This window comes from Microcaecilia unicolor, chromosome 12 (assembly GCF_901765095.1).
Source record: "Microcaecilia unicolor chromosome 12, aMicUni1.1, whole genome shotgun sequence".
Taxonomy (NCBI): Eukaryota; Metazoa; Chordata; class Amphibia; order Gymnophiona; family Siphonopidae; genus Microcaecilia; species Microcaecilia unicolor.
Window position 1 is genome coordinate 56554175 of NC_044042.1, and position 22358 is coordinate 56576532.

The 22358-nt window shown below is 43.2% G+C and overlaps 1 protein-coding gene across 1 annotated transcript in view; it reads left to right on the plus strand.

The window, feature by feature from the left end:
* Window positions 1–22358, plus strand: part of PRDM10 (PR/SET domain 10) — a 221294-nt gene that overhangs the window by 67037 nt on the left and 131899 nt on the right. The window contains 2 exon segments of the mRNA XM_030221158.1: window positions 5899–6001; window positions 6004–6101. Coding sequence (XP_030077018.1) covers window positions 5899–6001; window positions 6004–6101 — 201 coding nt within the window.

Here is a 22358-nt window from a genome sequence, read left to right on the forward strand (position 1 = left end):
TTTTTCCAAGGTCATGGTGGTGGTGGCGGCGTTCCTGCGGAAGGAGGGGATTCGAGTGCATCCATATCTCGATGACTGGCTGATTCGGGCTACGACAGCAGAGGAGAGTCGAGTGGTCACCAATCGAGTGATTGCGGTGTTCCAATCCTTAGGTTGGGTGGTCAATATGGACAAGAGTCATCTGGTTCCTACTCAGAGTCTGGAGTATCTTGGAGTGCAATTCGATACGAAGCAGGGGAAGGTGTTTCTCCCCGAGGGTCATCGCGCTTCCCGAGTGTGGGACTATGTTCAGCTCCTCAGTTCCATGACGGTGACCTTGAAGGTCATTCCATGGGCAAGGGCTCACATGCGGCCTCTTCAGAATTTTCTTTTGAGCAGATTGTTGCCGACATCGCTGGATTATCAACGACGCCTTCCTTGGTCGAGCCGGGCCACAGACAGTCTCGCATGGTGGTTCCGGTCAGCCAGTTTGCAGAAGGCTGTTTCTCTGGCGTCTCCCAATTGGGTGGTAGTTGTGATGGATGCCAGCCTTGCGGGCTGGGGAGCCCATTGTCTTCATTGAGTAGCCCAGGGATCGTGGACCCCTCTCGAAGCGACTTGGCCGATAAATCGTCTGGAGTTGTGAGCAGTCGTTAATGCGCTGCGGAGTTTTCAAGACTTTTGGCAGGGGCAGGCGGTTTGTGTATTCTCGGACAACACCACTATGGTGGCCTACATCAATCAGCAGGGGGGCACTCGCAGTCTTTCCTTGGCAGTGGAAGCGTCTCGTCTTCTAGTATGGGCAGAAGCGCATGTTCAGAGTCTGTCGGCAGCGCACATTGCGGGTCAAGACAATGTTCAAGTGGATTTTCTCAGCTGGACTCTTTTGGACGCAGCGGAATGGATGCTGTTGGACTCGGCTTTTCGGCTGATCTGTCAACATTGGGGAAGACCAGTAATGGATCTCGTGGCCATGGCTTGCAGTGCCAAAGTTCCCCAGTTCTTCAACCGCAAACGGCAGCCAGGATCCGCAGGATTGGACGCTTTTCTCCAGCCATGGCCGGAACAACAGCTACGGTATGTTTTTCCTCCGTGGTCTCTGATAGGGAGAGTTCTTTGCCGCATAGGGCGGCATCGGGGGCCGATCGTTCTAGTGGCTCCAGACTGGCCCCGACGGCTGTGGTATGCGGATCTCATGCGAGCACTCTCAGAGCCACCATTGCGACTTCCGGTGACTCCCAATCTGCTGCATCAAGGGCCAGTTCAGATGGAAAATCCCTCCCGCTTTGGTCTTACGGCCTGGCTATTGAGAGGCGGCAGCTGAGGAAGAAGGGATTTTCAGGACCAGTCATTGCCACTTTTTTGGGGGCACAGAAGCAGTCTACTTCAGCAGCGAGTGTGGAAAGCTTTTTTGGCATGGTGTGCTTTGCGTGCTGAATTGCCTTTTCGGGCGGACATTCCGGTTATTCTGGAGTTCCTTCAGGATGGTCTTCAAAAGGGATTGGCATATAATTCCCTTCGAGTGCAGGTGGCCGCGCTAGCTTGTTTTAGGGGCAGACTGGATGGTTCCTCTTTAGCAGCTCACTCTGATGTGGGCCGTTTCCTACACAGGGCTCTTCGGCTTCGTCCTCCTCTGTGGCAGAGCTATCAGACCTGGATTTTGGTGGACTGTTCACTTGGTTCTATTTTGATTTATACACATGGGACAGTGCTGGGGTGATTGATGTATGAATGAGAATTAGTGATAGAGATATATGTATGGCATTGTAAGCTGTTTAAAAATAAATAGTATTAATGAAAAATCACAACACTGTTGTAAAGTGAGTACTTAACAAGTGTAGACATCAATAATTGTACTCTAGCTTAAGGTATTTTCCCCTGTTGGTAGATCATAAATGCTTACAAATGACATACTAACTGAGGAAGGAGCTGGCATCACTGCCTTTAGTTTGTTTATCTCTATCTCCACCTGCTGGTAGGAGGACTTAACCCACTAGTTCCTGGATTCATCTGCTGCATTAAAGGAAAGAAAATTATCAGGTAAGACATAATTTTACCTTCCAAAGGTGTTTGACAAAGTATCTCATGAAAGACTCCAGAGGAAATTGGAGAGTCATGGGATAGGAGGATAGGAAACAGAGAGTATTTTTATTTATTTATTTGTAGCTTTTGTATCCCACATTAAATGATAAGTATTCTCAATGGAGAAGGGTAGATAATAAGATTCCCCAAGGGGTCCTTGCTGGGACTGCTACTTTTTAACATATTTATAAATGATCTAGAGATGGGAGTAACTAGTGAGGTAATTAAATTTGCTGACGACACAAAGTTATTCAAAGTTGTTAAATTGCAAGAGGATTGTGAAAAATTACAAGAGGACCTTATGAGATTGGGAGACTGGACATCTAAATGGCAGATGATGTTTAGTGTGAACAAGTGCAAAGTGATGCATGTGGGAAAGAGGAACCCGAACTACAGCTACGTAATGCAAGGTTCCACATTAGGAGTCACCGACCAGGAAAGGGATCTAGGCGTCATCGTTGATAATACGTTGAAACCTTTTGGTCAGTGTGTGGCTGCAGCTATGAAAGCAAATAGAATGTTAGGTATTATTATGAAAGGAATGGAAAACAAAAATGAGGACGTTATAATGCCTTTGTATCGCTCTATGGTGCAACCGCACCTTGAATATTGTGTTCAGTTCTGGTCACTGCATCTTAAAAAAGATGTAGTGGAATTAGAAAAGGTACAGAGAAGGGCGATGAAAATGATAAAGGGGGTGAGATGAGTTCCCTATGAAGAAAGGCTAAAGCGGATAGGGCTCTTCAGCTTGGAGAAAAGACGGCTGAGGGGAGATATAATAGAGGTCTATAAAATAATGAGTGTAGTGGAATGGGTAGACATGAATAGCTTGTTTACTCTTTCCAGAAATACTAGGGGGCACGCAATGAAGCAAGAAGAAGTAGTAAATTTAAAACAAATTAGAGAAAATATTTTTTCACTCAATATGAATTTGTTGCCAGAGAATGTAGTAAAAGCAGTTAGCTTAGCGGGGTTTAAAAAAAAGGTTTGGATGGCTTCCTAAAGGAAAAGTTCATAGACCATTATTAAAATGGATTTGGGGAAAATCCACTGCTTATTTCTAGGATAAGCAGCATAAATTGTATTATACTGTTTTGGGATCTTGCCAGGTACTTGTAATCTGGTTTGGCCACTGTTGAAAATAGGATGCTGGGCTTGATGGACCTTCGGTCTGTCCCAGTATGGCAATACTTATGTACTTATGAGGACGGAGTAGAAAAGTCAATAGCCTGAAGATTCCTAAATGTATTGGTGGAGATTATACTGGACTGAGGGGAGGGTGTTTAAATGTGAAAGTTATCAGATGATGGTCAGAGAGGGGAAGAGTTGAAGAGCAGAAACTAGAAATTGAGCAGTTGGAGAAGAAGATAAGATCAAGACAGTGGCCATTCTGTTGAGTAGGAATAGTGGAGTACAGTACAATTGAAGATTGGAAGAGAATGTTAAAAGCAAGAAACTGAGAAGCACAAGAGTCAGAGAGATCATTAACATGAATGTTAAAATCCCCAGTAATGAGGGAAGGAGATGAAAGTTCAAGAAAGAAGGAAAGTCAGGAGTCAAAGTCAGTGAGAAAGGAAGAAAGAGACTTTTCAGGGGGTTGATAAAGGATTGCTACTCGGAGAGGTAGAGGAGTGAATAGACAGATGAAGTGGACAGCTGGTGGACATGCTAGGCACCTAGAGTGAAGGCCCTGGATGGATTGGGGTGGACCTGGGAGTCGCCCCAGAGAAGGCTGTGAGGATATATAGTGGGGAAAGTTTAGGCTTGGGTTGGTTGGCAGTGATGTATTTATTGGAGGTAATATTCAGCTGGCTACAGTTTCAGTGCTGACACTGAATATTCAGGCAGTTGGTGACCTGCCGGAAGTTACCTGGGTACTGCTTAATTGTGAAGCCCAGATAACTACATGGTTAACTTAGGACCACCTTTTTGCTGTCATAAGTTTATCAGGGTACCGCTTTGAATATTGGCGGTGCTCAGGTAACTTCGGGCTTTGCCATGACTCTGCCCCTGGGCTAATTGGATGGTGCTGTAGTAGTCTTCTCAGATTTTCAGCCTCTCCTACCTGGTTATCTCTCGTTGCATATCATTTCTTATTGGTTAGTATATCACTGTGAATGGAATTTCCAGTATAGTGGTGTATAAAACTTTTTAAATAAAGCACTGCAGAGATCTTTTATATATTCTTTGAAGGTCTTCTGAAAACCTCACTGGCTGGGTGTGTCTAATATTTCAGAGCAGACCAACCGCTTCTTACAAGTGTATTTGCAAATAAAAATGACATCAAGACAGTGCAAACTGCAAAAAGATCTTTTCCCCCAAAAAGATGACTTTCAAGATAATTTTGTCGTCTGGTTTTATCATTGTGGGAGACATGGTTGAACTAACTGTATGCACAGATGGGAGGATTATATATCTTGAGAATGCTTTTTTTATGTGAAAAGTATGACGACTTGGGTCTGTGCATAGTAAACTGTTTGAAATGCAAGTAGTGATGTGTGTCTTGTCACTTTTCAAAACGCTAATTTCACTACAAAGATAAAAAAGAAAACTAGTTTAAAATAGAAAAGTGGAAGGATTATTTTTATCTGTATGGGTCCATTTGCTCTAAACATATAACTTCCTCCTCCACAAAAATGCTGTGCTTCCTGTTATAATGCATGTTGAGCAGTTGGTAGCAGAAAGCACTGCAATAGTGCACAGCTTTCCAACTGAAAATTAGTGAAATGGGGGTTATGCTCATGGCTTAGGCTACAGGGGTGGGACATTTATACCCAGTGGCCACATTGATAGCCATGACTAGGGTGGGGAGCTGGTAGGAGTCTGGAGTCTGAGGAGTGGTGAGGGGTCAAGTGAACCCCCCCCCCCCCCCCGGTACTCTTCAAGGCAAATCTTAGTATCCTCCTCCACTTTCCCCAGCCCCCAGCTTAGTCTAGCCAGAATCTGCATCTCCCTAGCTCTTTCCCCAGCTAGCTCCCTATTGTCCTACCTCCTAACTTCAGGTGGTAGCTAGCTTCCTTGTATTTTCTCATGTGACACCAATGACTCCTTTGGTCATGTGGGGGCCGCTCTTTATCTCAGCTGCCTTGGTGACGACATTACTGAAGATCTCAGAAGTCCATCTTTGATAATGCATGTGTCACAAATGTGGTCTTTCACCTGTTTAATTAACTGTATGCTGCATCTTATCTATGGGGAAGGCAGGGAGTTGGAACAGAATCGGGCTTTCCAAAATAGACCAGAGATGTAGGATGTGAATCAAAAGCTTTATTGGTGGATGACTCGACAGGGTACAAAACAAGAACAAAAGAGGAGTAAGCCTCATGTAACCGTGAGCAGTGAAACAAAAAAGTGAGGTGAATCCAAAGAGGATATTGAAGAATCTTTATTGTAAATAAAGCTGAAAAAGGACCCGACACAGATGTGTTGCGGCACAAAAGCCTGCCTCAGGGGTCTGGTCAATCTCTAATGTTATGACAAAACATCTAACAATAGAGTATTGTGAATATCCAGTCTGTTGAATCCTCAATGTTGCGAAAATGCTGAGCTGAAGTAGCCATCCGACTGGCTAGAGTTCATGATGCAAAAAGTGCCGGACCAGACCCCTGAGGCAGGCCCAATGGATCCTTTCTGTTTTGCCTCTCTCTGGTTTACATGTCCTTGGAATTCTTTAATGGAATTTGTAATCATATGTATCACTTTAGGAAGTCTCAAAACCTTTACGTGTTCTAATTCACAAACTGAAAATCTATATTTTGTAAATTTGAAGGTCCTCTCTACTGAGGTACAGGCGCTCAATGCGGAGTTTCTTATACCTTCATGCCCTTTTTGTCTCAGGTGTCTTTGGAAAGTGGCAACAGTTCTGGCAGAGATTTCCGTGAGGATTTATGGTTTGAATTGTCCGAGGAGAGCCTCTGTAACTGGATGATGTTTGTACGTCCAGCCAGAATCATCTGGAACAAAATTTGGTGGCCTACCAGTATGGCCAGCATATATATTACACAACAATAAAGAATGTGGAGCCCAAGCAAGAACTGAAGGTATGAAGCGTACCTCATTATAACAAAACTTAGAGCCTTTACCTGGTAGTTACCAGTGGTAGGACGCAATGGTGATAGACAGAGAAAGTGAAGTTGCTTACTTGTGGGACTATCATTTCTGTTGTCTACATAAAATCCCTGTTACATTTCCCACCCTTCATCCCCACTTCACTAAAGAACACTGGCTAAGCTATTAACTGAAGGGAGGAGTTTCTAGTGTGCATGAGGGAGCCCCAGGCATGTACAGGAGAATATATGAGGGGTTGATCTGAGCAATTTAATCGAGCAGGAGAGGCCCAGAAGCAGTGCTGCTGAATATCTGCTCTGAACACTGCAGCACTCTCTGGTTAGTGCTGGGGTGGAGTTGGTCAGACCTAGAAGTAGCCTAGTAGTGCTATAGAAATGATAAGTAGTAGTAAGTTATCTGGGCACTGCTGCTATTCAGTACTATCATCTGTACCTTTAAGTCATTCCAGCTGCACTGCAGACATCAGGGTTGGCAGTCTTTGAGTTGGCATGGTGATTACTTGATGACAGTGGATGACTTATAGTCCTCAACCACAGATTTCTTAGTAGGAGCAGAAGGGCAAGACAGCTGACGTATAAGCAAGATGACACTGAGCCGTTGAAAGCTTCTTCCACAACTAGGGTTGAATGCCAAAAATAATGCCATGCATTCTTCAGAGTGACAGCATCTTTGACTCGATCTATTGGCTGAATAAGGGAATGACACTTGAGTGGTAGGAAGTTGATAAAAACAGCTGCTAGATAAGCAGCACTGTACTTTTGAATGTATAGCTTATACCTCTTCTTTTCCACTCCTGAACCTTTCTCTGGAGAGAGCTAGTTCTTTGATTGTGCGCTATCTCCTGGATGCTCTGCTGGACTTGATTTTCAATATTCGGTTCTTAAGGGCCTTTGGGTTAATTTTCTGCTAGTTTAATCGCTGTCACCATCGTCAGGAACTGGAAACAGGAGAGGGGCAATTCTGCTGATCTGCCTTAGCTTTTGGCTTATGATTTATCATGCCTAGCAAAGATTTAAGATAACATAAGTTTTTTTTTCCATATAAGAGATCAGGACTTCGGGACTGTGGTTGATTTTTGGATAGGTGTTTCTGGATAATGGATCTTAAAATAAAAGGTGATCTACTGGTATATATCACATAAAATAAATCAGTATCTGTGAAAGGCCACAAGAAGATGACACAAACATAACTCTACAGGAGAGCCAACTATTTGTTTTTCGTTCTGACCAAGTGGAAACTATACTGAATATCCATCTCTGTTCAGTGTCTAGAAGTGCCATATCCCAAGCCATGATGGATTAACTTGATTCAGAATAGAAACGCACAGTTCTTCCAAAGCATAACCAATGGTCAGCAAGTGGCCCCGCCATTGTTCTTAATGTGTATACAGTTCTGATGTTTGATTATTTTGATCCTGATATAACGTATGACATGGGTGTAAAAAATAAATCACATAAGATGAACTATATGAACCACCTGGAGGAGAAAAGGCCTTTTCCATTACCTAGTGTCCCATTATTCCAGAACCTGTAGGATAGTTGTGTCTATCAACCAGCAGGTGGTGATAGACAACTGAAGAACTGAGCTGAAACATATCTCTCTTGGTACCCAGTCCATCTCCTTAGTATTTTCTATCTCCAACAGGTGGATGGACACACTTTTTATCCTCTAGTTCTGAGTGCTTTGCTCATGGTCCAGCTGGTCAACTGGTTTGATGCAGGAGAGTGTGGAAACAGGCGCAATTTTGTCGGGGCCAACTGGCAGCGAGGAACAGTCTTTGTCTGATCACGCATGGAGCACAGCCACTGTTTTACAGCCTCAGGTCCAGTCAGAGCATTCAGCTTCATCGGAATCTTTTTCTCTGGAATCTATATTGCTCTTACACCAGGCCTATTTACTGAAGCAGAGACAGTCAAGAGTTATTGAAAGGTGCTTCAGTTTCTTGCCCTGCTGCCCCTCCGGCTCCTAAGAGATGTCATTTAGACCTCCAGGATTGGGCAGATGAGGTTATTTCTGTTTCTTCCTCCTTATCTGATATGGCCTCGGTCTATTCAGAGGAGACATCATTGAAGGAGCTGTTAGAGGAGGGAGATGATCTGAAAGTACTGAGGTTGTTTCATAAAGAGGAACTTAGTACTCTTATTTCTGAAGCGCTGGCAGTTCATTCCATTGAGGAACCTTCTGCTTTGGCATCAGGAGTTCCATCTTTGCTGTTCATGAGGGAGAGGTTCTTCTAAGGCCTTCTTGATGCGTCCAGAGTACAGCAGAATGGGTCTCACCGGATGCGGGGTTGAGTGTGGGAAGAGCCACGGCTCGCCTCAACCCGTTAGTTCCGAAGGAGAAGGATCAATTGTATCTTTGCAGGGAGGGATTCCTGGTTATTGTGGTGACTAAAAAGACCACCTTGCCAGTGAAAGGGGCATTGATTGAAGTGGTCAGTCTTAAAGGGGCACAAATTTAATTCTCCGTTCTTTAAAGTTATATTAGTCTGCTTAGTTTTCCAACTATATATATGAAATTATTTTACTTTAGATTATAATACTTTTGGGAAAATTTTTCAAACTGCACAAGTTCAAAGGCTGCATATACTTGTTAAACGCAGGCTTTGCCTCATTTTTTAAAGTGAAAGAATATTCATAACTGCACTTTGAAATTTTGCTGCAGGCACAAAGAATGCATAGTCACTTGAATCTACTTATGTATTTTATTTCCCCTGACCTAACCAGGCTTGTGAAACACTTTTCTCAGTGTAATTTTCAGTGAACTGATTAGTGCTAGTAAAATGGTCTTCACTTGTGTAAGTAGCTTTGAAAATTGCCCTCTCTACAGTATTGCAGAACTTCAGTCCAAGAAAGCAGAATTAAACTACCTAAAAGTAGAAATTTATGAAAATCAATGCTAAAATAAGGTCAAATTATGCTATTATCTGCTGTTCAAAAAGTGATAAAAACAAACAAAAACAGTAATTCACACTCTGCAAAGAACCAGCAAGCAGAAACCACAGTAGAAGCTACAAAGGTGACTGGAGATCTTTGTTTTTTACCAAATCACTTAATCTATTGCTGCAGCTTTGACGGGAGTGGCCTAGTGGTTAGGGTGGTGGACTTTGGTCCTGGGGAACTGAGGGAACTGAGTTCGATTCCCACTTCAGGTACAGGCAGCTCCTTGTGACTCTGGGCAAGTCACTTAACCCTCCATTGCCCCATGTAAGCCGCATTGAGCCTGCCATGAGTGGGAAAGCGCGGGGTACAAATGTAACAAAAATAAATAAAATTTAACATGCTTTTTATATCTGCTGTGATAGCTGCACTGTTTACTTGTCACTTGGCATTCAATGTCAGAAAGTTGGCGATTCAATCAACAGGAAGTTTTTTTTTTTTTAACATCCCATATTCTGTTATTGAGAAATGCTTACTCCTGACGCAGACCCTATCACCGAAACACGGTTGCAGTGACAGCCCTACCAATAGGCCACCTGAGGCGGGGGCCTCAGGTGGCACTCTTTTGAGGGGGCATCTTCACCTGCCCTTCCTTCCCCAACCCTCTTCCTCAAACTTACCTTTTCTTGTTTTTTAAAAGGTGGCAGCAACAGCAGGGTCTGGCCCCTTCTCTCTACTGTGGTCTGCCTCTCTGACGTAACTTCCTGTTTCCTTGGAGGTGGGCTGCAGTAGAGAGAAGAGGCTGGGACTGGCGGCTGGGCAGCCTATGGGAATCGCTGCCTCCGCCTTTTGAAAAACAGGAAAAGAAAAGGTAAATTCGGGGAAGGGGGTTGAGGAAGGAAGGAAGAGATGTCAGATCATGGCACGGGGTGGTGGAGGAGGAGCTGGGGGCAGCAGCTCATTCCTCACCTCAGGCGGCAGATAGTCTTGGGCTGCCCCTTCAAGTCCATGTCGAGTCATACTGAGGAATTATTAAAGATCTCCAGCCACTTTTGTTACTTCCGCTGTGGTTTTTGAGTGCAAGAATTGATTCCATTTTGGGGTTTCTTGTTTCTGTTGAGAAAATTTGTTAGCATTTTCCAGCCTTGTGGAGGATAAATAGGATAAATGCACAGAAATATTTAAAGCCAGAAAAAGAATAAATTTGCTGGTACTTTTCTATAGTGCTACAGTGTGTGTACAGGGCTCAAAGCATAACTTGTGATCTTGTTTTATAGAATGATTTTTCTCCGAGCTATAAATTTCTAACTATGATTTAATGCCAAAGCTGATGATTTTGGACTGATGGCATACAAGTTATGTGAGAGATTTCTCCCTGTATAAGCATTCTTCTGGAAGCTGTGCTGCTCCTTTGTAACATTATCGAACTGCTTTTCTTGCACGCTGAAAACGTTTTAATTGAGTTGAGCGTGGGATGGAAGGGATGTGTTGTGAAGCCAGCTGCAAAAAGAGCTGCTGAGTCAGCAGGTCCAGAAACTCCTGATCTCTCTGACCTTGCATGAACCCTCATATTTTAATTAAAATCTCTTCTCCTCCCTACATCACCTCCCCACAACCTTGGTAAAATATAACTCCGTACTTTGGGATACTTTGTTGCAGTTGGCTTAGAGGCATATTTTCAAAGCACTTAGCCTCCCAAAGTTCCATAGAAACCTATGGAACTTAGCCTCCCAAAGTGCTTTGAAAATATGCCTCATAATGTCCATTGTAAGTATAATTTTTGAAAGCCAATTATGGGTTTAAATTAGAGGTTTATTTGCAGAAGTAGCTTCTTTTAAAACTGCCTAAATTATGTGCAGGCAAAAGTATGTTTGTAAGTTTATCTGAAATGAGCAGAAGTGTTCCTGGTAACAGGTTGGGGAAAGGTTAGCATTTACAAACATAATATGCATATAAAGTAAGTCAAGAGATTTGTGCTTACTGAATAGCAGGTATAAACATGTACATGTAGTTTCTGTGAAAGGGAAGTATGTGAATACTTTAACTTTATTTAATGCAAAGTATTTATTACCTCACTATCTACTGTTCTCAGAGCCCTGTTTACTAAAGTGCGCTAGCGTTTTTAGCACATGCACAAAATTAGTGTACGCCAACTGTGTAGGTGCCCATAGGAATGTTGTGGGTGCCTTCACAGTTAGTGCATACTAATGGTTAGCACGTGCTAAAAACGCTAGTGCACCTCTAGCATGGCTTAGTAAACTGGGCCCTCAGTGAGGTAACCCCCCCTTATAATAAAAACATAAAACATTTATATTACACTATCAACAAATACATTAATTTTCACCACACACAGAAAGGAGCAGTGTAGAACTACGATAGATTAATCAAATTTTAGTCCCAAAACAAAACCCATGGCATATAATAAAAAAAAAAAAAACCAGCAAATATGTAAGTCCATAGACCAAAACCCAGTATTAATCCAAAATATATCAGAGGCTTGACATGTTTTGGCTTCCAGCCTGCAGTAAGGGCTAGTATCTTTTTAGTTAAAAAAATAAAATAAAAAAACTGGATTGCTCGTCAAGGACATGTGGGAGCCCCTCTCAAGTATGAGGCATGTACAAACTGGGCCTCCACATTCCAGCAGTACTCCTTAGAAAACTGATATCTTTCAGACAACCAACAGAAAAGTCTTAGGGTAGATAGTTGTGAAAATGAGAGCCACCCTCCAAACAAAGCATAAATAGTGTGTGAGTAGTGGCTTTTTTTTAATGGAGAAGGTACATTGATGACATTATTTATGTTGTGTCATGGGGATCACAGCCAGATTGTGTATTTGTTTTGTAACTGGTTCATGAGTGTGATGGGAACTGAAATTCCAGATGACTTGGAGTAACACAGAAATTCCTTTGTTGGACGTTTTAATTAAGAAAAAGCTCATTTTGAAAATACTATTTACTGTAAACCAATGGATAGGAATAAGTTCTTAAATTATCAATTGCCATTTGAGGAGTCTAAAGGAGAATCTGCCCGTAAGTCCGTTTTTAAGGTTGAAAAGATTATATATTAAAGAGAAAGAAGTATTAATAAGGCAGCCTCTGACACACCTGATGACACATGGTTGGTGTGTGATATCCATTTTTCTTATTGCTTTCCTATAACCATAATTTGTTTTTAAACAGCAGCTCAATGGACACACATTAATCACAAGAAATGTGTTTTCAGCAATGCAGTCATATTAGACACATGTATGACTCCCATAGACCCTTTACTTGCTAGAGAAAGGAAATTTCAAACCCTTCCAGGAACATAAAACCTTTGAAGTTAAAATGCATTAAGTTAGTCCAATAAAAAAGGTGTCTTTGTCATGTTTTATTTCTATTTATTAATCTTTGCAAGAGAAAGAGACTTTATCAGCTCATAGCACAGGGCCACCGAATGAGATACATAGATAGAAATTCAGCCACACCAGGCCAATTTTCATCTATGCCATTGAACCTGGTTCTTTGATAAAATCTATTCAAATATATCTGATAAATATTAAGGGGGTAATTTTATATAGATCAGGTAGGTTGAGATATATGCCTGAAAATTAGATCTAAATGTACTCTGGTTATTTTATACTAGTAAAACAGGCCCGTTTCTGACACAAATGAAACGGGCGCTAGCAAGATTTTCCTCGGAGTGTGTATGTTTGAGAGAGTATGTGTGAGATTGACTGTGTGTGAGAGAGAGAGAGTAAATGTGCGAGTGTGTGTGTGTGACAGAGAGTGAGACTGCTGGGTGCGAGTGTGTGTCCTCTGTCCCCCCTCCAGCCACCCAGCGATTCTCCTCTCTCCCCTGCTCCCCCTCCAGCCACCCAGCGATTCTACTTTTTCCCTTGCCCCCCCTTCCAGCCACACACCGATGCTCTTCTCTCCCCTGCCCCCCTCCAGCCACCCACCGAGTCTCCTGTGTCCCCTGCTCCCCCTCTAGCCACCCAGCGATTCTCCTGTGTCCCCTGCCCCCCCTCCTGCCACCCAGCAAATCTCCTCTCTCTCCTGCCCCCCCCTCCAGCCACCCAACAATTCTCCTGTCTCCCCTGCTCCCCCTCCAGCCAGGCAGTGATTGTCCTATCTCTCCTGCCCCCCCTCCAGCCACCCAGCGATTCTCCTATGTCCCCTGCCACCCCCTCCATCCACCCAGTGATTCTCCTTCCACTTACAACACCACACCGCCCAAATCTCTGCCCCTCCGCCAACCGCCCAGCCTCCGCTGCCATGCGCAGCTCAGCATGCACGCCCACTGAACGGAAGAGCCAATCGCCGCCGTGCGCCCGCCCTCCCACCTGTGGTTGGTCAGTGCTGCGTGTGACGTACCCGGAAGTACGCTGACGTCACTTCAGGAGGTCGATACAGCTTTAGAGCGAGCAAGAATGCTTCAAGGCTTCACTTTCTCAGCGTCAGAACGTCGGAGGTGCGTTTTATTATATAGGATGTCTCACTACTTCTATCAGGGTTCCTGCTCTGAAGGGAAACTAGGGCCAGCCACACTTTAGAAACTGTGGCACACTCTACCCCCTGAGCATACAGTATCTGGTACCAGAGTTCTTAGAAGAGGACCAGCAGGTGTTGGGAGACCATTAGCTCATGGATCACTCATTCCTCCTTGCAGTTCTCCTCCTGATCACAAAAAATAGATACAGTGCTCTGGATTTTGTTCAAAATCAGAATAATTTTCCTAGAACAAAATATAATACAATGGGAAAGGTAAACACGTGAAGGGCAATTCTATAAATTGGCACTTCAGTCTAGGTGCCCAATGTCATGGTGGCATCTTGGTGCCAAGATTCCGTTGTAGAATACTAGTGGAAAGTCGACACTGATATGTCGGCATGCCTTCTTATATCATGGGGTAATTCTAAAGACCTCCTAAAGTTAGGCGCCAGGATGATGCGCACTAGGTAAGAGAAGCTGCTGATATTTATTTATTTATTAGGATTTATTTACCGCCTTTTTGAAGGAATTCACTCAAGGCGGTGTACAGTAAGAATAGATCAAGCATGAGCAATAGTCAAAATATTCAAATAACAATACAAAGTATGGCATAGTGGTTAGGGTGGTGGACTTTGGTCCTGGGGAACTGAGGAACTGAGTTCGATTCCCACTTCAGGCACAGGCAGCTCCTTGTGACTCTGGGCAAGTCACTTAACCCTCCATTACCCCATGTAAGCCGCATTGAGCCTGCCATGAGTGGGAAAGCGCGGGGTACAAATGTAACAAAAATAAAAAATATACTACTTATTATGTACAAGCCAAACAGAGAGGGTAACCAGCATACATAGAAAGTACACAAACAAAAAAAAAGCAACACTGGGCCTTCAAGACTGAGACAACAGGAGTATTTTATTGATAAATGACCCGACAAGGGCCGTGTTTCGGCGTTAAATAACGCTTGCTTCAGGGGTCAAGGTTTGGATGTAAATAATATAAACTGTGTATGTATCCAATACCTCCGAATGGGAACGGAGAAAATCTTTAAAGCCAAGCGTGCCTTACAGAAATAACAGCCGCAGTATAGGAAAAAACTCCTGCATGTAGCCTTGTATTTGCCGGTCATTTATCAATAAAATACTCCTGTTGTCTCAGTCTTGAAGGCCCAGTGTTGCTTTTTTTGATAGTTTACTACTTACAATGTCAACACAATATGTAATAGAACATTATAATGTATAACTGAGATGAGAGTCTATGGACCTGTGACCCTTGAAGAGATCGCTCTCTCTATTTCCACATTTTTCCCCGAGGTAGAGGAGTTGAACAGAGACTCTTTACCCACACTATACCCTGGATACTGCGGAAAAGAGGTACCCACATATTACATAAAAATGGCACCCAATGTGGGGCTTATTGGAAAATTGTGGATGTTGTGCTTAAATGTGGCTGTTCTAAAGAATTTGGGAGATTCAAGATGGCCACCACCATGACTTTGTCTGGGAAACAAAAGCCTATAAAGTTTTGGCATTGAAGAAGTGTGATCCCTCCTGTCAGAGAGGGTTTCACCAAATGATCACCCATGAGAAATGGGAGGATGTCAGAATCTGAGGTAAGTGCTGTTGGCATGCAGTTGCCCATGGAGAGCATGTTTGAGCAAGTTGTTGATGTGCATAGGAATTGTCTATGCCAGATCTAGAGGTAAGTGAGATCTGGATTGTGTTTCAATCACAGCTAGATCCTATACTGTATCTTTTAATATTGTCACTTCATTGATTGGTACCAGTGAGTTGGTTATCAGTCAGACTGTAAAGAATGATGGCATGCTCATTCACCCTAAGATGCCTTTCTGTGACCTGCATCTAGGTAGCCCTGGAGAGTAAATTTTCAGAGATGAGATGATTCTGGCAACTGCCATGTCTAACAGACAGCTGTGCCAGTAAATCTGTAAGGTTTGACCTGCCAAAAAATTACAGTATGATTCAGTTACTCAAGTTGGAGAGTTGGATGCACTGTCTCCATCAAGAATTCATTGGAGATGGTAGGCAGAGATGCCAGCATCGTTCAAACTGCCTGGGATGTCTTTCCCACAAGAAGCCCACTGCCCATAGAGCTGAAGGGGGCAGAAGAACAAAAACTTGTTGTGGGTGAGGTACGAACCATATAAGTGCTGCCAATGATGGAGGAGGAAGGAGGGAGCGATTAGATGTGGGCGTCCAAAAACAGGGGTAAGATGTTGTCCATGATGCTAAGTCACAAGAGTTCACTGGGATGAAAAATGGTTAATTGGAATGATGAGCAGTTGATCCTGATTCCAGCCTTGAGTTGACAGGATGAGGCGAGTAACACCCATATTGCTTAGAGAACCCTCAGGAGTGACTTTTTATCAAACACTTTGGGGATTATATCTGGCTGGCCATTTGATTGGTATTTCTACCTATATAAACCTGATGATTTCCCCACCATATCCAATAGAAGCAACTTGGAAGATGATTTTAGCATGCATGAAAAAGGTGATGTGAGGGGATCTATCCTGATTAGTATGGAGAATGGGGTTCTGAAAATGCAGTGGGATTGTACAGGGTGTCACCCTATGATGTAGTATTGAGCTGTTGATAGTGGTGAGAAGCTGTAATCAAATTACAGAATCCAGGATGTACCTGAAAATTATATCTTGCCTACTGTTTATCCTTTCCTAGGAAACAAAGCTTTATCATTCCTCTTTTGAAGGTGTTTCTGCTGAGCTCTGCACTTAAATAGCTAGACATAACCATCTATGCTTGAAAAGTAAGAAGGTACCAGACTGAAAAGATTCTTCTAGGTGGAACTCCTGTTTCAAACCACACCCATTCTGGTATGGTTTAAGGATGCCTGATCTCAAGAGCTTACTAAATATGGACTCAGTCTTTTCTCTGCATTTGTTTTGTCTTTGAGATCACCAGGAATTCAGCATACAATAGAAAATGTTCCTCAATCACAAATGGTCTCTTGTGTAACACTTGGTTACGTTCTGTTCAGAATTGCTTTTGAAAGTTAATTAAATTCTATTGATTTTTTTTAAAAGTAATGGTAGTCATTACCATTTCAGTAATTGTGTTGAAAACAGTGTAAGAAAGTATCTATTTGTGCCAGATCTCTAAAACTGACCATGAGAAATTATCATAGTTTTTCCTTTTTTTTTGTTTTTTTTGAAAATTAAAACTTTTAAGGCCACCTTGTCTGCTTTTGGCCAATAAGATGGCTCAGTTCCAATTGCAAAGTGGCTGCCAGGACCTTCTTCAGTAGTCTTTGAGGCTGAAGTGGGAAGTCTCAGGATCTATTGCAAATGGAGCAGTGGCGTGGGCAGGAACTAGTGAACATAAGAACATAAGAGTAGCCATACTGGGTCAGACCAATGGTCCATCTAGCCCAGTATTCCATTTCTAAACAGTGGCCAAGCCAGGTCACAAGTACCTGGCAGAAACTCAATTATTAGCAACATTCAATGCTACCTTCCTGCCCCTGAAGACTTCACTAGGCCACCAGGCCTTCCTACGCTAGGCCCGGGGTAGGCCTGCGGGGGGGGGGGGGGGGGGATCCAGAGGGAGGGGCACAGAGAGAGGAGAGACCGCCACTAGGGGTGGGGTCTGCTTGGGAGGGGGAATTTTTTTTTTTTTTTTAATATCTTCATTTTATATTTAAAACATGAAAAAAGATCTGCAGAAGCTATAAGAATGGTCTAATGTTTGGCAATTAGAATTCAATGCAAAGTGATGCACTTAGGGAGTAGAAATCCACGGGAGACGTATGTGTTAGGCGGTGAGAGTCTGATATGTACAGACAGGGAGACGGATCTTGGGGTGATAGTATCTGAGGATCTGAAGACAACGAAACAGTGTGACAGGCGGTGGCTGTAGCCAGAAGGTTGCTAGCCTGTATAGAGAGAGGTGTGACCAACAGAAGAAAGGAGGTGTTGATGCCCCTGTACAAGTCATTGGTGAGGCCCCACTTGGAGTACTGTGTTCAGTTTTGGAGGCCGTATCTTGCTAAGGATGTAAAAAGAATTGAAGCAGTGCAAAGTGGTATGGGATTTGCGTTACAAGACGTATGAGGATTGACTTGCTGACCAGAACATGTATACCCTGGAGGAAAGGAGAAATAGGTGATATGATACAGACGTTCAAATATTTGAAAGGTATTAATCTGCAAACAAACCTTTTCCGGAGATGGGAAGATGGTAGAACTAGAGGACATGAAATGAGGTTGAAGGGGGGCAGACTCAAGAAAAATGTCAGGAAGTATTTTTTTCACGGAGAGAGTGATGGATACTTGGAATGCCTGATAAAGGTCGCTTAACTTAGCTATCAAATTAACCCCCAAATATCCCAGCCATAAGGGAACCGGCTGCATAACTGGTCCACTTCCAAGTCCTGCAAAGTAAGATTCAAAAGTTCAGACTTGGTGTTATTAACCTTAAACCCATAAATTCCACCAAAGTACTCCAATAAACATTCTACCACCTCCAAAGAGGACGATGGCTCCATGAGAAGAAGCAGAACATTGTCAGCAAATAGCAAGATTTTATGCTGCACACCCCTGCTAAAAAAATGCCATGAACACCCACAGCACAACATACCAAATGGGTCAGAGGTTTCATTGCTAGGACGAAAAGTATGGGGAAAGGGCACAGCTCTGTCTAGTGCCCCTTGCCAATTCAAAGCTATCCATTTATGCTGCATTGATCCGCGGACTAGCGAGGAGCTGCTCATACAAGACACACACCCAATTCAGGAATTGCCCCGAAATCCCAACATGTTCTAGCATCTGAAATAAATATGGCACCCATGAATGAACCTTGACTGGTCATCAGCCACAAGATGGGGCATATACTGCTGCAATCTGTAAGCCAGAATTTTGGTAAAAAGTTTATAATCGACTCCCAATAATGAAATTGGGTGATAAGAGCCACAGTCAAGGGTTTTTTTTCCCAGGTTTCAAGAGCAGTGTCACCCTTGCCAATCACCACGAGTGTGGCAGAAGGGATACTTCCACAATGCTATTTTAACAATGTTGTCAGTGGCTTGATCAATTAGTTTATAGTTTATTAGGACTTCCTAGACCACTCTAGCTGCCAGAGCAGAGCGGTATGCAATCTACAGTATATTTTAGAAAAGAAAGGAATTCCAATAATGACAGTAAAGATATAGACTCATACAAGACCAGGACAGAGACCAAAGAGCATATGACAAAGAGAATAAAATAACCACCTTATGCTGGAGAGTCCAATCAGGCTGTCTTGCCAAATGCTTGTTTGAAGAGCCAAGCCTTTAGGTTGGCTTTAACATTCTTCAGTGAAAGATCACTGCAGAGGGAAAGAGGAAGATTGTTCTAGATGTGGGGAGAAAGAAAAAAGAAGAGACAGTATCTAGTGTTTTCCAGGTAAGAGAGCTTAGGACTTGGGAGAACCAGTCAAAGATTATTTATGGAACAAAGAACTCCAGAGAGGGAGTAAGGTATCGTAAAACAGGAGAGATAATTGGGAATACAGATTCTAAAGCCTTTAAAAGTTAGTAATGCTATCTTATAAGTGATCCGATATTCAACAGGGAGCCAATGGTAACGTTTCAGAAAAGGAGAAGTATGATCTGTGTGACAGGCTTGACAGAACAAACTGATAGCTGTAGTCTGTAGTTTTTTCAGTGTAGTGTGTGGAAGCCTGCATAGATGACATTACAACAGTTGGGACAGGATGTGAAAAATTAAAGGTTGAGGGCATGGAAGTCATTATGATTAAAATAAGAATGAATGACCCGCAATTGATGGAATGAGAGAAAACAGAGTTTAGACATGTAAAATCTGAAGCAAGCAAGAAAGAGAGGAATCTAAAATGACTCCTACATAATGGAAATGTGAAACAGGTGTAATTCAAGAACTGAAAAGGGTAATAGGGGAGAAGGAGGGGAAGTGGTGCCCGAGAACCAACAGGCAATGGTTTTTGTCTGTGTTGAGAACAAGTTGATGCTCCAGTAACCAGCGTGCAACGGAATCAAGATAGGTCTGCAGAGGAGTAATTGATGGAGAAAATGGATTAGTGGGGTAAAGAAGGAGGATATCATCTGCATAGAAGTAAGTTTAAATACAAAAGGATTGGATGAAAGCTGCCAGGGGAATCGTAAATTGAATAAAAGTGGTGATAGGATCGACTCTTGAGGGCCACCACAGTGGAGTACTGTCTTCTGCGAAACAGGTGGGGGTGACAACCTGAAAGGAATGATGGGATAGAAAGGAAGAGAATGAAGAGAGAATGACACCGGAGATCCCGAGGGCTCACAGATGGGAAAGTAGTAAAGAATGATTGACAAAGGTCGGAGACAGCTGAGAGTTCAAGAGAAACTGCTAAAATGATTTTGTGTTGGTCAAAGTGAGAGTGAAGTTTACTTAGAAGAGCAGCCAAAACTGTTTCCATGCTGAAATGTGCCCCAAAACCGGATTGGCGAGGATACAACGCAAATACGTTCTCAGAGAAATCAGAGAGCTGTTTATGTACTATTTTCTCAATGACTTTTTACATGTAAGAGAGATTAGAAACAGGACAGTAATGGCCTGGGACTGATGGATCCAGGTTTGGCTTCTTCAAAATGGGATGGACTATAGCCATTTCCATAAGTCTAGAAATTGACCAGTGGATAGACTAATATTGATTATCGACAGAATGGTAGGAAGTAAACAGAGTTCAGGGAGTCAGGCGTCAGTCTCATTAGTAAAGAATAAAGAGAGGGCTTCTGCTGAGGGAGCAGTGCATGATAAACTAGTACTGAGGTGGGGGGGTCTAACTAACTGCTTATAGATCAAATAAAGGTCTTTAATGGGATTCGGGGATTTTAAGAGCCTATTTACAATGTAAGCCTTTTTCACTTTCTTAAGATGGGAATTGTACTCATGATGAAGAGATCTATGTTTTTGCAAATCTGCTGTGGATTTAGATTTCTCCCAAAGCCTTTCAGCTTGAAGATACTGACATTTAAGCAAGCTAAGGTCCAAGGAAAACCACAGATTGCCGTGAGATGCTTTTGGACACAGAAAGATTTTAGGAGCAATAGAGTCCGGGTTATGCTCCAAAATTGGGTGCCAATCCTCAAGCTAGTCATTAAGAGGTTTACATGAAAGTTCAGGCGGGACAGCAAATAAGGACGGAGTGAGGGAGTTGGGCTGAACCCGCTAGAGAGCTCTAGTCCAGCCTTTAAAGGTTTAGTAAAACTGAACTGTATAGCCATCGAATCCCAGGGCTTTACCATAAGGCATATTCTGGATTGCCCACCAAACTTCATCTTCCCCTATGGGCTTGGACAACTGAGAGGCTTCTGTCAAAGGTAACTTAGGAAATTCCATGGCAGCAAAAAACCCATCTGACTCATTGGAAGAGGCTTCTTTTTCAGGCTGGTAGAGGGTCTGATAAAAATTAACAAAAACCTCCTGAAGACGCTCCTGGGTGACACAAACCCCGCATCCCTAATTTTTTAAATGAAGTTCTGCTGGGCCTGCTTTTATAATTTATGGGCCAACAGCCTGCCCACCCTATTTGCACCTTCAAAGAACTCTTGGCACAATAACTGCAACTTCTTAGTAATCTCCAAGTCCAATTCCTTCAAGTCCGCATGAAGCTTTGCCAAGCACGTCAATAAACACTGATGAAGCATTCCTATTCTTGTGTTGACTCTCTAGGACATATAACTGCTGACGCAAGTCAAGTTTTTTCCGTGAGTGCTCCTTGTACTTATGGGACACTAGTGTAATCAGTTTATCTGTCAACACTGCCTTTAAGCCCTCCCAGAAATTGGGAGGGGAGATCTCTCAAGCTGCTGCACATTTTTAGAGTCATGCTACAGATCATTAGCTAGCCACGAGGGCCCCCCAGGACCGCACCTCTTGGGGCCCCCTCCCAATGCCAAAGACACTACCACAGGGACATGATCAGACCAGATCAGAGATTCAGTAGTAGCCATGGACATTTGTGAAAGCAAGACCTTGCCCACCAGCCACATATCATGAACTCTAGAGTGATGAGTATAGTCCCGATCTTGGGGATGATAGAATCACCAATTAAGTCTCCGTCAGACAGCAATGCATTCAGCTTCTTTCCTGTCTGCATTGCCATATCCCACCACCCAGGCTGTATTATCTAAGGAGAGATTACATGTCATATTGAAGTCTCCCCCAGTAAGGAGCCACCATTCTGCCTTTGCGCAGAGGAGGCTACTAAGAGCCTCAAAAAAGGTGCCATGCTCTGCATTGGGAGCATAGATATTCAGCAAGGTATAGCACCGGCGCTCTATTTCTACCTTAAGAAGGATGTAACACCCCTCCTTGTCTCACATAATATGTCATGCACTATTGGGGACAAAGAGCTAGCAATCAGGATACAGACTCCACTGGTTTTATTTTTGGCTCTATTAGAGGCAAAATACACATAAGAGTAGTTTTTATGATGGAAGAATGCCTCATGTTGAGGGAGTAAGTGTGTTTCCTGTACAAACCCAACATCCATACGCACCCAAGCAGCCTCTTTAACATAAATTGTCACTTATTTGGTGAACTGAGGCCCCGAGCATTAAGGGACATGAACACGAACTACCTAAACCCCATCAAGCAAAACAACTGGTGAAAAGCGCAAGTGCACACTCCTTAAGTATAGATCCACAGCGCCACTCTACACACACAGACACTCTTACACTCTACAACTCTTGCAACCTACAAGCATCACCCCAGTCCCCGCCAACTCACACACCTGCCCTCAAATATCCCACATTCTCTCCGCATCCCCTTTCCCCCTCCCCAGCCCCCCCAAGCAGAACTAGGCCTCCCATAAATTGTGCCTATGGAGGAAGGCTAATACCCCCCAACA